This window comes from Pogoniulus pusillus, chromosome 23 (assembly GCF_015220805.1).
Source record: "Pogoniulus pusillus isolate bPogPus1 chromosome 23, bPogPus1.pri, whole genome shotgun sequence".
In the NCBI taxonomy this organism is placed as follows: domain Eukaryota; kingdom Metazoa; phylum Chordata; class Aves; order Piciformes; family Lybiidae; genus Pogoniulus; species Pogoniulus pusillus.
The window spans coordinates 14,850,682-14,868,243 of record NC_087286.1 but is presented as its reverse complement, the minus strand read 5'-3'; the positions used below and the strand labels follow the sequence as shown (position 1 = coordinate 14,868,243).

Genomic DNA, 17,562 nt, shown 5'->3' with positions numbered 1-17,562 from the left:
ACTTTTCCAGAGACATCTTATGCTGCTTCCATCTGATGAGGTGGTCAGAGTATGTGAACATATAGCACAGAGACAATTAGAGGCTAAAGGCCTCAAATTCACTAATGGATCAATTACTTATTACAAGTACCCCATTAGCAGAAATGCTTTCATTGAGATTTGTTTGGATAAAAGAATTCCTCAGAAGCAGTTATTCTAGGATGGGGGCAGGGGGAAGAAATAAGAAAGCTTAGAAAGAAATGGAAATTTACTAAATTATTTTATTGCCTGAAGTGGAAAGCAAGAGTAAATAAACAGTACAAGTGTTTGATGGCAAGGCTTTAGCTTTCAACACATTAAATATTTTTATTATGCTCAAACGAGGTTGTTTATGAATTATCTGTGTGAAATTGATCCTTTCTTGTTTTTTAGGGCATAAAATTTTAGACCTCCTCTTCATAAAAGCAGGAAGTATGACTCAGGAAACCTCAAGAGTGACAGATTTCCCATCGTTGGAACAGCATCACTCTCATCCAGCTGTTTGTTTCTTGATTAGACCTGTAACGCAAAGATTACCGTCACGACGCGAACCAGCCCGAGCCGGCACCGCTGCGCTGCCCTCCCCGCCCGGGTCACGCTGAGGGAGCGCGCAGGGGACACGGGCTGCAGAGGCGGCGACGAGCGGACCCTGCGGCGGCGACGGCCGTATCGCCGCTCCAACGCCGGAGGCAGGTGCCCGGCACGGGAGCAAGAAGCTGGGTTGGCACAGGCGCAGCCTCGCCGAGCGCGGCCACTTCCGCCGCACCTGGAGGCGGCTGCCGCTGGGTTCGAGCTGAGCAGGCCGCACGGCAGCGGGGCAGGAGGCACCTGGAACCGGGGCGGCCCACCCGGGCCGGGAGGCAGGATACGGGCCAGTCCCCCAACGCGGCGATACGGGACGAGCGGCACTCCGCCGCAGCACACGCCGACAGCGAGGTTTCCCCTCCACCGCCTCGGGGACCGGCGCCCACCGGCACACCCCCCGACGCCCGAGACTCCAGCCCCATCGTCCCGCCCCGGCCGGCGGCGATGCCCCGTTATCCGCCGACGAAAAGCCGGGGGGAACGCAGCCCGCGACGGGTCGGGGGATGCCCGGGCGGCGCCGCAGCCACCTCGCCAGCCTCCCGCCGGCCGCGGCCGCCGATCCCGGTACCTGCGGCCGCAACTTTTCCCCCGCCGCCGTTCAAACGCCCTGCCGTAAAGCGCCGGTCTCCCCTGGCAACAAGGTTCCGGCCGAGCACTAGGTGTAGGAAGGTGATGTAAAAGTAAAACCACCCAGTGTCGTAAACCAGGTCCGGGGGGGAGGGGAGGGGAGGGAGGGGGGAGGGCGGGGGAGGAGGTGACTGGAGCATTTAGACACAAGCGAGAGGATCATGGCGGATGGCCCCAGGTGTAAGCGCAGGAAGCAGGCGAACCCGAGGCGCAATAACGGTCAGTCAGCCCGCGGGGCAGCAGCCCGGCCGCGCTCGGGCGGCGGCGGGGCCGGGGCGGGGGCCGGGCAAAACCGTCCCGAGCGCGGAGGGGGTTGGTTGGGCGGGCGCGAAAGTAATTCCCCCGCCGCTCCTCGCCGGGAGCCCGGCTCCCTCCGCACCGTTATATCCGCTACCTGGTGCCTCCCTCGCCTCGCCGCTTGCCTCCCTCCTCCGCCTAGCGGTGCCTCCGCACTCCGCCGCTTGTCCGGGACCGTTACACGCTGCCTTCCCCCACACGCCCCGCGACCGCCCCACCGCCGCTGCGGGGAGCGGGCTCGGGGGGCCCCCCCGGCCGCGCCGCCGCCCTCCGGCCCGGGCGGGGACGCCGAGCCCCGCGGGGAGCGGCGGGGGAGCCTTCGCCGCTCGGCCGGCCTCGGCAGCCCTAACTCCGAAACTTGTTACCTGCGCGCCCCGGCGGAGCGCGGCCTCCCCGCCCGTTTCCCCCCAGCCCCACGAGCGGGATTGCCCCGCCGCCCGCCCGGGAGCGCCTCTCTGCCGCCCGCCGGAGTTCCCCTTGCTGCCGGCCGGCGCCGCGGGGCGGGCTGGCGCTCGCTTTTCGGGGGGCGGCGGTCGGGGGACTCCCGCTGCCACCCGGGGAAGGGGGGCACACCCGGGGAGCGCTGCTGCCGGCCGTGGGGGAGGCACCGTGGCCGCAGCAGGCAGCGATTCGCGCGGGGGCAGCGCGGCGCGGCCGCCCCGGGCCAGCGGGAGGGGGCCGGCGCCCCCGCCGTCCGCTTGCCGCCGGCGCCGCCTCCTCCCCACCGAGAGTTGGTCCTCGGCAGCGGCCGCGCTGCTTCCCCGCCCTGGGTCCCACCGGGGCTGTGGGGAAGGGAGGGCTGGTCCCGGGCGGCGGGGGCGGGCGGTGAAGTTTCTTCCCTTCCCTCTGGCTTCGGAGGTACCTGTTTGTATAATGATGGGTGGTAACGGTTTGGCCAGGGGCCCCCGCTCCGCTCTCCGTGCGTGTGTGACCGACTGCTGCAGTCTATATAAGGAATTACATTTACATTTCAGACTTGAGGGCTGCCGTGGGGCTGGTGGTGTGCTTTTTTTCCTCTTTGGTACGTGTGTTACTTTAAGATGCGTTTGGAAGGTACACGGCAGGGGGAATAAACGCTCGTAACACCCACTCTGTACTTATTTTCTGGAAAATGCAGAAGTAGTTCTCGTAGCGACTCCTCGCAATAGGGTGCAGAGCAGGAGATTTTGTAACCTTCCTTGGCAATTTTAGGTTGTGTGTGGCATTTCCTGTGCAGGGTCACAGATAGGAAGGCTTTCGCCTGCGATCCGAGATGTTTTCATACGCAATGAGCGGTCTCCGAAACAGATCGGAGTCACGATCGGTGCCTGTCCGCTCTAATCCTGAGTGTTTCGGGCGTAACGCGGTGATAAACAAGGGCCTTTCCGGGGGCTAACCACTTGGTTCGGTTGCCCTGAACTTAGGAGGGCTTTCTTCTTATTGCCGTGTGCGTTTGCTAGCGAGTATTTCTGTTTGCACGCTCGCGTTATTAATTCCTCGTCCTAGTGTAAATATTTATGTTTAGCTCATGATTGGGCCGTGCCGAAGGTAAGTTTGGAAAGTGCTGTTCTCTTTACCTTATTAAAAATGCTGGTGATCAGAGAAAGGGGCTTTTCTTACTGCTGACGACATATGTGTGACATGTGAGTCTGAACCACCCAGCGTCTGTGCAGGAGCTGTAAACATGTTTACCTGAGCAGGAAAGAAAATGGATTTTCCTCTTAAAGATCCGGTGGTATGACTGTCGTACTCTTCGGGCATATCAACAGATGACTTGAGAGAGAGATTTTTGTGAAAACCTAGCTGTTGAGCTCAACAGGGGAAAGAGATTTTTAATCGCTGCAGCAAATGGCAACTTGTGCAGGTAGAAAAAAAAGATGGTGTTTAGTTTTCTCCTGCATGCATGTCAGCCCCCTCCTGTCTGCTGCTTTCCCTCTCAAGGGAGGGATTTATTTACCACGCTTGCTGTCAGTGTTTTTCCTTTGTGCTTAATATTAGAAAACCAGATTTGAGGCTGTTTAGCACAAAACATTTTGTCTGCAGCATGTCTCACTTGCAGAAAACAAAAGGTGTATAGGACGTGGTATCGTGTCAGGTATTTTTAATCTTCATCACTTTTAGACCTTGTCGCTGCACCCGTTTTATTATGAATAGCCTCTGAGTCAACTGTTTCTGCAATGTGGCATGTATTATGTGTTGGTTTAGGTAGGTTTTGGTTCCTATTTTTGAGGAATTAAAACCTGTTTAAGTCATGGTGCATTGAAGCATCAGGATCAGTTAGATAATAGATTCTGGGTAATAGAGATTTCTCAGCAGTGGGTTTATGTTTGACTTGCAGATGTTTACTAAAGAAAATAACTTGAACAATGTTAACCCTTTAACATTTAAAATAAGTATGAGACTTTTTTTTTCTAAATCTCTAAATGTACTTTGCTCTTCCAGGTGAGTTATCTTCTGTTAATGAGAGATCTCTGTACAAGAGATGCTTCAGCAACAGCCTTCTTTGTAGTGTACACTAAATCAATTTCATGCTGGCCCAGTTGCTTTTCCCCCTACTTTCCCACAGAACGTGAGATTATTAGAGAGAGATTGCACTTGACATCTACTATACCAGCTAATAATACTGGGCTATGGCATGGAGTTACTGTACTGTAAACTTTCCTGCTGCTTATCTGTTGGTAAATTTAACATAGCTGTTCCTGTAAACTTCTGGGTTTGTTTTTGGTAGGTTTTTAAAATGTTTTCACTCCCTCTGTTGGAGGGCTGGAACTTGGTCGCCATCCTACTGCTTTAGCTGTAGCTGGAAAGAAGGTCATCTTAACTCTAGACCTGGTTCTTCTTCTGCCATGTTTATTGGCCCCTACAGAGCTGATTGACACTGCCACTAAGACCTTCACTTAAAAGAAAATCTGGCACTTCCTACCTGAAGAAACCATCCTGTGTCATTCGCCTTCTTTTGGCTAGTCCACTGAAACATCTGCTGCAGCAAAGGAGTTAAAAAAAGTGTTGGGATGATAGCACCATACTGATAAAGCAGAAACGTAGCACTGGTTGTGAGTCTCTGTTTGTTTCTACCTTTCCTCCTTCTCTTTTGGTAAAGCAATGGGGAGGAGAAAAGAGGGATGTGATATTGGCCAGTTATCTGCATTGCCACGCTATGCAAATCCTGTGTGGACTTTTAAATAGATTTGGTGTCAGCAAAGGATTTTTTCACTTTCTGTTAGCATTAACTGCTTGCTTAGCATCTCTCATACATATTATAGCATTCTCTTAATTCTTACTAAACAGCAAAAGTCAATGTAGCATTCTTCAGCAGTGCTATGGGACAAGTGAAACAAGCAAAATATTTAAAACTTCCCTTACTGAAGGGGGAAAAAAGATACTAAGTTTTTATAGTGATGTTCTGAAAATAATCTAAGTGTACCTTCTGTTCTTCAGGTATGTATTAACTGGGAAAAGGAGTACATGAAATTGAGTAAATGCTGCATGCTGTCAGGTCTGTGTGAGGAGAAGAGGGTATGAAACAGGCTTTTTTATTACCCTTTGCTAACTGAACTCATTACCAAAAGGTCGTGTACATTGACTTGTGCTATTCCAGTTGCTTTGCAGTTGGATTTCCTCTCTTTTTGTGTTTATTAGATAATTTCATATTAACTTCTGTTAGAAAGCAAAGGACTGCGAGAAGGTTGCTGAGTGCCTTTGAATGAGGCAAGAGCATGGCGTTATTTCTGTTAGCTCCAAGGTGTTAATTCCTGGCAGGATGTCAGGTGTTAGTGATGCTTGGGATACAGCATTCCTTGCTGTGCCTGTCTTCTCTTGCACACACCCTCCTTTTTAGTTTTCACTGGGTATTGTGTTTTCAGTCCAGTGTTAATTTAAACTTGCAATTTGGGAATTGAGGAATGTAGCCCGAGTTAAAATTCCAGGCACAGTGAGAAGGTCTACATGGACAACTGCATTAACTGTTTGAGTCCAGGGAAATCTCTCACATGAACAAATTATACTTCTGTTTTAATGTTAACTGGTGAAATATAATAGGAACACACTTTAAAATGTCATTATCTCTTCATTTTTGGCTGGGTAATCAGTTGTTCTAACAGCTGTAACGTGTTTTAAGGTAATCAGCTACCTGAGGCAGAGGCTTTTTAAAAGTGATTAGTTGTCTGAAGCTGTTCTTCTTGCTCACGTGAGTCTGGCAAACATGATGCTGAAACAGTTGATGAAACTTTCCCTCTGACTTGGGCTTCCCTGTCAGAAGTTACTTGGATTGAATTTTTCAGTTAAAAGTTAGGATTGGATTTCTGTGAACTCAGCCCAGATTTTCTGGGGAACGTGTTTCTGCTATATTTGTGCCCACTGAGTCTTCCTGTGAGCTTTGGGCTTCGTGACTGGTGCAGTTGCTGTTGGCATTGCTGACTTTTGGCCCCTGCTTTGTGTAAGTGAGCTCCTCTGTCATCAGTGAAAGTAGAAGTGGTCCCACAGCCTTCCTTTGCCTCCTTCCCCGTTGGGACTTGGGTGCTGATAGTAACCTGTTAGTACTTCTTAGGAAGTTTTAGGGTGGTGGTGGGAAAGGCTGGAGTAATCAAACATAAAAATATCAGTGCCATTCCTTTCTTCATGTGGAAACATCTGTTTTAATAGGGTTTAAAATACCAGTGAGGGATGGCAGACGTTTGTAACATGTGTGGGACACTGTTACCACGTTAAAGAAATAAAGCCAACCTCTGAAGTGTGGCTTCTGGCCTATTTTGCTCATTTGGTGTTTAATTGTTATTTTGAGCAAGTGGTCTCTGTTACAAGGGAACTGCTGGAATGACAGCATGTAGCCAAATGGCTCTTAAGAATCTCTTCTTGTACTTTCAGTCATTATTATTTACCAAAAATACAAGCTTGTTGCTTTCAACTCATTAGCTGTTTGTAGTCATTTCCAAAGCTCTAGCTAATTGATATTGCAAGTTGATTAGAATATGGTGTGCTTCCTTGACTGTAAATCCCACATTTAACACTGCATACTGCATCTCTGGAGATCAGAAAGATTCTGCTGGTGATAGATTTCATGCAAATACACAAAACCAGAGCTTGAAAAGTGGAAGTAATTCTGGTTTTATGTAGGCTTTCATCCTGATTTTTCAAAGTGCAGTTGCAATTGAACTTTCAAGTGCTCAGTACCAGTATTCCTGAAGTTGTAGCCATACTTACCTGTTTTTTTCAAAAGGGCTCTCACCAGGTGGGATCTTCTCTGTTACAGGCAAGTAAGCACAGGACCTGGCTTGCATCTGTGGTCTCAAACTTTGGTGCTTCCTTCTGGCAGCTATAATAGGCCTGTTATTTTTGAGAACTAAATTCTCAAGTGACTTACCCAAGGTCACACAGGAAGTCCATAGCAAGACTGAGTTCAGTCCATTTTTAATCCTTGGGACTACCCTTACATTTATCCTGATCTTGAGCCTTAAAGAGAAAGAACAGATTCATCCTTTAGCAGTTACTGTTTCTTTCAGTTTAAGTACTGAAGCTTTTTCTTATGTAGTGCCTTGAAAAACTTGTGCCTGCAGCTGTTTGCTGTACAAACCTCACTTCTCTATTTAGCCATTTTTAGCTGGTATTAAGACAGTATCTTCACTGGTGATATTTTCTGCCCACATGATCCATCTTGATGTAACAATGTCGTGAGAGGTATAGAGTGTTGTCTTGTGTTTTTCACATTCCCAGCTCTTCAATTTCAGCCATGTATAGGTAAACAAAAGTAAAATAAAATGAGGGGGAATTAGTTTAAGACCTACACTATTATCATCAGCATCTGTACTCTGTGTGGGGAGTTATGAGGACTGTTTTCTTAGAGGTTAACATCTGAGCACAGATTATGTAATCAGTGGTTTTCTTGGGACAGTAGTGACTAAAGAGTCTCAGCATGTAGCTGTTATTTCTGATGTTTGAAAATGATGCCTAGGTAAATAGAAAAGCATTAAGTCCTCCTTAAAACAAATTCCCCCAGAAATACATAAATGTTGGGCCTAGGAACTCTTCTTGACTGGAACAAACATGGGCCAAGTCTAGGTTTGTTTTTTTTGCCACTGCAGCCATTTGTTGGAGGGGGCTGCTGCTGTTACAACACAGCCATGTAGCTACAGGTGTAGGGTGGTGCTGCTCTTGCTTGGGGACCCTGGGCAGTGTGGGTCAAGGTGGATGTGGAGGGTAATCTGGTGTCTTCATTAGTGAAGATGGGTGGTTAAATCTACTCACGAGACAGTGCAATAGATCATCTGTGGTAGAGATCATCTGGCAGTAAATACCATGTGAAATCTTCAGTAATTAACACTCCATCCTCCCCTCCAAAAAAAAACTCAAAAAGCCAACAGCAACCAATAATCAAACTGTCCAGGTACACCATGGAGAGAAGGGATGTGTGTATGAGTGGGCAGGAGTGTATGGGCAAGGGCAAAGAGCATGTGTGGGAAGGAGGGAGGATGGAATAGGGAAGGGAGCATTCTGCTTCTCACTGAAGTTTTGATGTTTTATTTCTGATGCACCTCGGTGGCCTCCCAGAGAGCAATGAATAGTTCCTGTTTGGCTGCATGAGATCAGACTGGGATACAGTGCTGACCTCAGTTGGCCAGATGATGCCCTGAGACACTGGAATTGTTGGGGGAGGGTTTTGTGGTTTTGTGATGCTTTCTGCTTCTATATTGCAAGATTTTTTAACCCTCTCACTAAGTCATTGCCTCTGATATTCCAACGGAGTCAATTTGAGCTGATTATCAACTGCACAGGTATTTCTGAGTCTTGATTTACTTTTCTGGCTAATTCCTGCTGTCTTATTTTTAGGTTACTGGAAAGAATGACACAAGTTTTGATATTTTTAAAATCTGTTCTCGCAGCTTTATAATCTTTGCTTGTCCCCCTCTTGTAAAGAAATGCTAGGATTAATTTTAGTTTTCCTTTTTGTGTTGAGCTGTGGTTTATTTAATAACCTATTTGTCCCATTCTTGCATAAATAAATAGTGGTCTTCTTTGACAAGCCAAGGAAAATGGGAAGCTGAATTGAGAAGAGTTGAGGCTTGATGGATACTGACTACAGTTAAATGCAGCATAGCTTTATAAATCTATTTCAGTGCTCCTGAGAAAAATACTACCCCCTTCACCACAGTATGTAAGCAACTTTCAGGCAGTAAAAATGTGTGTACTGAGTTTTCTCTTCCTGTATCTGAGCCTATACATCTGATTTCCTTGTGCGAGTGCCTGGCAGTTTACATTCATGTGTTAGGAGGATAGGTGGTGGTAGAGCAGGAAGAAGTTTGTAGCTTTGTGTGGAGCAGCCAGGCAGTGGCTCACATGTTTGGCTAGTGCTGAACATATTAAACAGGATTCTTTCAACTTGTGCATTTGTCTCTGAAGGAAGCCCAAGCAGGGAGGAAGCTTTTCTTTTACCTTTGTCTCACTGCGTGCTTGTTTCTGATGCCATTACTCTAGTGTAACTGTGTCTTTTATTTTAACATGCTTTTTCAGAGCAACAGAAGTTAACTAAAAATACACTTTCTCATCTTTGAGGAGTCAGTACTGTTTGAAAGCAGCCTGTTTCAGTTCTCCCCTTTTCAGCTGTCATTCCCAGCTGTCACAGGCTCCTTGACGTGAGGACTTTACCCCTGTTATTGCAAAGCAGTTTGGTTAACAACTGTTAAAACCTGAAAACTGGAATCTTTTGTTGCTTCCCTTACAAATGTTTGCTTGCTGTTTGGTGGCATCTCCCTCGTTGCTCTGCCTTCATAGTGATCCATCTATTTTTGCACTGTGTAAAGCAAGTGAATGTCTACTGATAAATGTGTCCTTCCAAATGTGTTAGGGGGCTCAGTTATGTCTGAGGAGAGGGCTAAAGAAGAGAGTTTATCTTGTGCTGAGATGACATTCCATCCTGTCCAGTTAGAATCTGTAAGTACAAATAGCAGCCCTTCTTGAATGAAAGGATGTGCAGAGTGACTACTTTAAACAACCTTGTATCATGTTAGAGTGTCTCAGAAGGAAAACAAACAACTCTTTCTTAACTGACCAACTAAGTATTATGTGCTTCCTCTGAGTATGTTTTTGGACTTCATGCAGGTATCCACTCTCTCTGCAAACTCAAGAAGTGTTTTGGGCTCCACACAAGTTGAATGTTAGATCAGGAACACTGGAGGAGCTGGCAAGATTATAAACTTGGCCTTTCATTGTGATACTGAGTGACTTTTATGGGCAGAGGTTGAAATAAAGGTGTTAAGGGTGTGATGTGGCAGAGAGAGTCTGTTTACTTATGAACTAGTGTGCCTGTCCTCATTAAGATCAAATGCTGATTGGGCCAGTAATATTTTTGAACACCTTCAATTATTGTGATAGGAGAAGTTTGCATTATTTCAGCAAACATTCCTCCTCAAATTCTGACTGACAGACACTGAGGGCTGTTTTCTGTTCCATTTTGTAGAGACATCTGTCCACAGACTGTATATGGGTGAAAGCAGAATTAAATTACAAGACATCACAAATGTAGCATGATTGAAAAAGGCCTGGGGAACTCTATTCCATCTGAAAAAGTGCAATATGAAGAACAGGAAAATCAGACCTTAATTACAGAGATTAGGTTGCTTTTTGCTGAACTGGTAGATTTGACCTAAAGAAGCAGGTTAGGTCTTTTTTTGTTTTCTTAATGTCTTCCTTCTCTGCCAGCCTAAGAATTTTTCAAAACCATAGGGAGATGAGTTGTCCCTTTTTTTTTTTTCCTCAATACATTTCTTTTAAAACATTTTTTTCCCTCAATGCCTTGAGGAATTTCTGCCATGTGTCATTTCCACTATGCATTAATTTTTTTTCCCTTCTTCCCACCTTCTAGTCCATTTTATCCTTTCTCTTAGTTTCCTGCGTGGCACCTACTGTAAGTCACGTGAAGTTTAGACTGTAAAAGGAGCTGCAGGCTCTGTAACCTGTTCAGTCTGCTGTCCCATTTTGTTTGTGTCTTTCTGTAGCCTTTTCTTTCTTTCTTAGTGTTTCTGGGACAACTACACAGTAAGTTCAAGCGAAATAGAACTAGTTGCATACTGCTGGTTTCATTCTTAGGTGATGGTTCACAGGAAGGACCTAGGTACAGTAGGCCCCATGAAGAGCATGAAGTGGTGAATAAGGACTTTGAAGCAGATTTGGAGCTGTAATGGCTGGCTTCCTTCCCTGCTGCTGTCCCTTCCCCTTCCTTGCAAAGCATTTTCATTTGAAAAACTAAGGTGTGGTCATCAGGCATATCTGTTCTCAACTTCCAGTAATTTTTTGCTTACTCCTGAGCTACCCCATAATTACATATGCAAATGTGGCATTTCTTTTTCCCTCTTACCTTGGACATGTGAAAGAGAAAGATAAGGTTACGGAGTATGGCCAGGGACGGTGCTGCTGTTGAGGAGCTGCTGCAGATGGCCACAGAAGGGGAGAAGTACTTGTCCTGCAGGACAAGACTTGCAGGGGATTTCAGAACTTCATGACTCCAAGACAACAAGAAAACTGTGTTCTTGCTAACTTTAAACTTCAGATAGGAGCAGATTGTTGGACAACTTGCTATAATAACCTCTTTTGATATATTTTAGCTCTGAGTGCTGAGAATTTATTTGCATTGACAATGGGAATTAGTTTAGTAGGCTTACCCCTGTATAGTTATTATATCAAATCATTTCATCTTCTTAGGCTATCTTGGATGCTCCCTGTAGTCAGGCAAGCTAAACTTTTGTTGTTCTTAACAGTGTTGTAATGATGCTAAAACTACAGAGGCTAAATGGGAAAAGGCTATTCATGGTAAGGCTTACTTTGTGGTTTTTCTCCAGATTTTAAATTGACTGTCATACTGTATACCTAACCCCCTAAATATGTTTTACAAGAAGCAGTGGAGGTAAGATAGCATCAGTTCTGTTTCAGTCAGAGTGCTGTGAGACACTTTGCGCAGAAGTGGAATAATAAACAGAAATGAGAAGCAGAATTGTATTGGTAGTTGCAGCACAGGGAAAGGGAAATAGTTCCAGTGACACAGAATGCAGTCTAACATGCCTCAGTTCTTTTGCCACGTGATTAATCATGCCTACAGGGATCAGCCTGCATAGCTGATGTGGTAGTGACACGAAGAGAGACCTCTTATAAAGATGAGCCAGGTTTGTACTCAGCACGTGAGTGACTAGAACTAGTGGTGACTTTGTTCCTTTTAGTCTGTTTGCTCAGGGGGGACAGTTTCATCTTCCCAGTGGCAAAGGACAAATGGATGACACACAGCACAGAGGTTTATAATCCTGACAAAGTTCTCACCAGATATCTGATGTGAAGTGTGGTTGTGATGCTTTAAAAATGTTTTGGCCAGTACTGTTTGTGACTGCTGGGCTGTTTTCCTTCAGAAACAAAGTAAGTTAGTTAAGAAGGTTAGGTGAGGCCTTGAGTGACCTGTTCTAGTGGGAGGTGTCCCTGCCTATGGCAGGGGGTTGGAACTAGAGGTCCCTTTGAGGACCCTTCCAACCTAAACCATTCTAAGAACTCTAGCAAATAGGAGCACTTTCTTTATTTTAATATGAAGCTGGAAGCCTCCTCCACTTAATTACTCCAATGTCTTTAAAAATAATTAGAAAGCTCCTTGTTATGCAGTGTGATATGTAAATCATTTCACTGCATTGGCCTTTGTGTCTTTGCAGTGTCCCAGTTGTTTGGGATATAGGAAAGTGTATACAACCTTTTTAATAAGTCTGAGCTCTTTCCAGAGCAAGTAAGAAAACAGAAGTGCTGAAATTGAAAACTTGCCAAATGTCCTGTTCTCATAGTTTATAATTGCTTATAAACATAACCCTTAATTCATCTAACTTTTTGACAATATTTTTAAAGCATTTTTAAGGTCTTTTGTAGCAAATCTTCTGCCTAGACAGATGCTTGAGGCATTTGAAGTTCCAAGATGCTCACCAAGTAGAGCCCTTCAGGTTAGTGTCTTAATGTATCTTAACAGACATCCTAATTAAACCTTTTTTTTTTTTAAATGTCTCCCTAGCCACATTGTCCTCTTTGAACCACAGAAGCATTAAACAGGCCTGCAATCAGATGTATGCCTTGTTGGTTCTTGTGTCTACTCTCAGAATACTCTGTAGCCAAAGCATGTGTGCACGCACGCGCAACCGCGTGTGCTGTTTCCCTGCCTTTTCCTTTTGTCTGTCAAGCTTCTGGCTGATGGCAGATTAGCCATCTGAATGTGGGCAGCAAAGAGTAATGGGCTGTACAAAATGCCTGAGGCTTCTTACATGCAATAAAATGACTCCATTATAAAGCGAAAAATGACAAGCCTGCCATGGAGGATATCTGGATTGGGGAGATGGAGAGAGTAGCCTTTGGTTTATGGTGGTGTTAATGAGTGTAAAATAAACTTAAGGGTTGGGTTTTTTTTTTCCAACTGTCAAAAGTATTCCTAGGTGCTTTACCAAGTAGTGCTGAAGATCCTTCCAGCAGGAGAACAACAATGAGCTAAATGGATGATGTACTACTTGCTGTTCCTGGTTGCTATATATGTGTGGGGGAAGGAAGGGAGCAATAGCATGAGGGCTCAGTTTCATTTCACCATGCAGGTGTTTGGGTGGTTTTTTCCTTTCTTTTACATATATATGTGTGTGTATATACATTTTATATTTCTAGTGTTTTGATTAGTTACAGAATTACATAATCTGCCCTGCAGAAGTGTATATGGTTTATTAACTCTTTTGGAAGATGCCCTAATGGAGATTTGAAGGAAACTGAGCCAGAAACATGACTGACTGAGAGATAATCTAGATGTTGGAAGATGATATAAATGATGAAGCTCTAGTGAATTGGATCAAGTAGAGCTACAAGTCTGTGTGCAGATGCACAGTAGCTGGATAAATAACTAGGAATCCTATCCAGATTTTTGATGACTGTACTTAAGCCACTCTAAGAAGCTGGTGTTTAAAAAAACCCTTTCAAGTCTCTATGGTTTACTGTGTCCATAAGCAGCAGTAGCTGCCCTTGTTTTCATAGAATGGTTTAAATTGGAAGTGACTTCAGAAATCATCTGCTCCAATCTCCCTGTCATGGGCAAGGGTGCCTCTCAACTTGTCTTGATTGCTCAAGGTATCATCCAGTTTGGCCTTAAACACCTCCAGGGAAGGGGCATCCATCTCCACTCTGGGCAACCTATTCCAGTGTTTCACCACGTTCATAGTGAGGAACTGCTTCCTAAGATCCAGGCTAAACCTACTCTAACTTCTTAACTTCTATTTACAGCTTTCAAGATTTGTTTGTTTGTTTTATGGAATACAAACTCTAAAAGGTGCTCTCCAGGGGGGGGAAATAGAAATGCTTCTTTCATTTATGCTAAATGGAGGATCTTCCTGGATTACATCTGCTTGGAAAATGAAGACAGCTTCTCATAAACATGGGCTTCCAAACTGGCTGACAAGTCAGCATAAAAACAATTCAGTACATGGAGTATGGAGGAATTGTTAAACCATGCAAAACTTGTCCTAAAATTCTTCAGGAAAGGTCTTGGACTTGTTTTAATCTGTCTTCTTATGAGTTGGTTCAGGGTGTCGCTGTGGATACAAAGTGGACTCTGGAAATTTATGCTTCAGCAGCAAAATTGCAACTTGTCATCAATAAAATTAGAATACTGTTTGAGTAACTCTTGTGGTCTTTTTTCTCACACTGTCAGCTGCTGCCCGATCTCACTTGGCTGTTCTGGATGTATATTCCATGCATTATGTGGGCATTGTCCTTCTAGCTGCACTTCACACACCAGGCTCTTCCCCAGCCTCTTGACTTGATTGTCTTTAAGGGAAAACTCTTCTCCTCAAAATGTGCACTACTTTCTTTCTTTTTCTTTCTCTTCCTCTCCTTTACTGAAGTGTGACATGTACACACTCCCCCCAAAATAAAGAAAAAGGAAACAGCTGAGAGCAGTTTTAAGACTGGTTATAGCATAGAGCTCCACAGATGCTGCTCCCTTGATGGCAGGATTAACTCACTTTACACGTTTTATTTTGCAGTTCAGAATTGTTCCTGTGCTCTTATGAGCTTTTTATGACACTGAAGACTGTATCTGCTTTTGAAGGAAACTGGACTTACCTAACCACCTCCAGCAGTGGGTAGTCTGTGGATGGTGACAACTAAAATACATTGCAGGATAGTTTATTAAGAGAGGATCTTCTCTTTCCTTGTCCCAAGTGATAGCTGTGGTTCACAGTAGGAAGGCATGAGTTTCTGCACTCACTGGTGGGTAATGCAAAGACAATTTGAGTGAAAATAAGCAGACTGTCTTATGGGAGAAGGAAGGAGCTACCCTATTTAACAAATCTTTCAGCATTTGTGACCTAATTGGCACTACTGAAAGTAGGATGTTGTACTTTAATGCAGTTTAAAGAAGTGGAATTTATGAATATGAATTTTTTAAAAGGTAGAATTATTCAAGTCTTTTATATGAGAAAGGTGCTGCTGCCTTAGTCTGACTTGGCTGCAGTGTTGTGCCATGGTTGCTTCTCAGACAGATTTGGGACGTTGTAGAATACCAAAGACAAAGTTAGAAGAAAGCTTGAAAGCTCAGCTTCACTTAACCAGAAAAAAACATAGGAAATAGCTTTTGTTACCTTAAAGGTGTTTAGGTAATAGGGAAAAAATACTCTTTCATCACAGTTTCATTTGCTGCTTTCTGTGCTATTGAAACTACATCAGAGGAGTAGCTGGTTGAAATGGTATATGTGAAGTTTGCAGGTATGACAGCATCTGTCATTCATTAAAAGTCTTGTGCTGTGGTGTGTGACAACAGGAGGGGACATCATAGAATCCAAGAATCAACCAGGTTGGAAGAGACCTCCGAGATCATCCAGTCCAACTTGTCACCCAGCCCTATCAAAATAACTAGACCATGGCACTAAGTGTCTCAGCCAGTCTTTTCTTGAACACCTCTGGGGACAGCAACTCCTGGACAGTCCATTCCAGTGTACTGTTCTTGCTCCCTAGAGGCACACGATTGCTCTTAATTATTGGCAAGTGATGTGACTTGACCTCACACTGGCCAAAACTATTTCCAGTTATCCCTTTTGGACTAGTTCCCTGCAGTCAGGAGCTTTTGAAAACTTTAACTGGGTCTTTGTACTTGGTAGCTTGAAAAGAAACATTTAGTGAACTGTCATGATTGAGGTTTCATGTTGTAAAATACAATCCTGGTACTAATAAACAGGATGATCTTTCAATTCTAACATCTGAGTCAGCACTTAAGAAAGATCACTCTCTTGTTGGAAGTAATTGTGCAGCAGGCTTGGAATCACAAATTTAGGACACAATCATGATCAACAGCCACAGAGCTATGGGGTGCCTGAGGCAACTAAACCTGAGTTTGGTTGTCTTTTAAACCTCTCACATCCATATTTTCAGGTTTAGAAGATAACCAATTCAGAATATTTACTGCTATATTTAACTCAAAGAACAAAGTATTTTAAAACTTCCTGTGGACAAATTGTCTTTTGATTGCTAATTGTAGTGAGGAGGAGGTGAGACCTTAACGTTTCCTTTGTAAAGTATCTAATCTACAAACTATGTAATTGCAGAAGGCTTTGTACAGACGAAGGTGCAGTGCTTGGCACAGAATGAGATGTCTGGAGGGTACAGGCTTGTGTGAACCCTGGTGACTCCAGTTTTGAGGAATTTCTGTGGATCCTCTCTGAAGAAGAGTCTCTTAGATGTATTTCAGAGACATATTAATAAAGCTTCATGCTTTTTCTTTACCTGGTAGTTCTTACAAGAAGTTAAAGGCCTCAGTACAATGTAGTAGGTAGTGAACTCTGCCATGCTGTCTCATCTAGCTGTGCAGGAACTTAATGATCTTAAGATATGCAGAGCTACAGTGTATTTTCATCTCCTTTCTTCCCCCTCCTTTTCCATGCAAGACTATTTTAGAGAAGGGAAAAAAAAACCCTACCAAAAAAGTCAGAACTAGGTTTTTGAGCTTAAATAAAGGTTATGATTATCTCTGCTGTAATAATAGGTGGTTCAGGTTTCTTGGAGTGGTCCTGTGGAACCTCTGTGACTATTGCAGAGTGCTTCAGTGGACACTGTTATGGTTGGGAGCTCTTTAATTTGGGTACCTTGCAGAGGCTAACCTGTAATCCTCAGCAGATCAGCCTGTAGTATGTGAAAAAGGAGTATCAAGCTCTGATTTGGAGGAAGCATGTGTTCCAAATAATTCACATGTGCTTGCCCTTAGATTTCCTTTTTTGCAAGAGTGTTTTGGAGAATCACACAGCCAAAAAGCACCTTGGGATTACTGCCTTGGATGCTACTGATGATATCTATTCAATACATTTGATAGCTTTTGTTGGTGTGTTGTTGTTTGTTTTTTATCTTCTTCTGCACCTCACAGATCCTAAATTATCTGGTAGCCATCACAGCTATCTACAGAACTCAGAATATCCTACAACCAGTAAGCAACTGCTCCAACATGATAAACCTATTTACTTACACAGCACGATAGAATAGGAAGGCTTTCCATGCTGTCCTGAGTGTGACCTGCCAGTCATTAGCAAAGCAGTGTGCTTTGCTCCCACTGGGGGACAGAAGGGATCAGGAGAGAAGTGAGTTCTGCCTTGCTTTGTGATAGCTGCGTTGTCATCCTTGTAGCATCAGGTGAGGAAGAACAAACATTGCTGTCTTGTCCCAAACCCTTGACAAACGTGTGCCTCTTTTGGATGTTTTTCCTCTGTTTCTGCAAGTGGGATGCTCACAAAAAGCCTGTTACTTGTGAATTTCCACATAGGTAGGAGGGGTCTCGTACAAAATACTCTATATTTAGGTTGGTTTTTTAGTTGTTTATGGGGAAGGGGTGTGGATGAAGAAGTCATACCGGGCACCTGGAGGTCTGAGGGCTGATTTCCTTAGCTAGAAAGAGCAGGCACATTTTGTGCTTCCTTGAGAGGCTTTTTCCTATTTGTCAAAAGGATAAAGGCTGTCTTCTGCCCAAAGGTTATTTAAACTGATGCCTGAGTGTATGGGAGCATGTAATGCAACTAATTCCTGTTGGCTAAT

General features: G+C 44.5%; 2 protein-coding genes across 3 annotated transcripts in view; one reads left to right on the top strand and one right to left on the bottom strand.

Annotated features, from left to right (window-relative positions):
* Nucleotides 1–242: 242 nt before the first annotated feature.
* Nucleotides 243–1,393, bottom strand: LOC135185525 (Wilms tumor protein 1-interacting protein-like). The gene is made up of 3 exons (XM_064162281.1): nt 1,379–1,393; nt 785–1,233; nt 243–537 (listed from the first exon to the last, which is right to left on the bottom strand). Exons 1-3 carry the CDS (start codon nt 1,391–1,393, stop codon nt 468–470), a joined length of 534 nt encoding a protein of 177 aa, XP_064018351.1. The 3' UTR covers nt 243–467.
* Nucleotides 1,343–17,562, top strand: part of ZEB1 (zinc finger E-box binding homeobox 1) — a 102,830-nt gene continuing 86,610 nt past the window's right edge. The window contains exon 1 of one of the 2 annotated variants that reach the window (XM_064162636.1): nt 1,343–1,449. In XM_064162636.1, coding sequence (XP_064018706.1) covers nt 1,392–1,449 — 58 coding nt within the window. In that variant the 5' untranslated portion in view covers nt 1,343–1,391. Of the gene's footprint in view, nt 1,450–2,524; nt 2,549–17,562 lie in introns of those variants that run through there. The other variant, XM_064162635.1, reaches the window with a different exon arrangement.

What these genes read in the sequence shown, in the direction of transcription:
- LOC135185525 (XM_064162281.1), bottom strand. An exon ending in CCAGCGGCAGCCGCCTCCAG is followed by an intron (nt 538 to 784) that starts GTGCGGCGGAAG and finishes TTTGCGTTACAG; the next exon opens with GTCTAATCAAGAAACAAACA.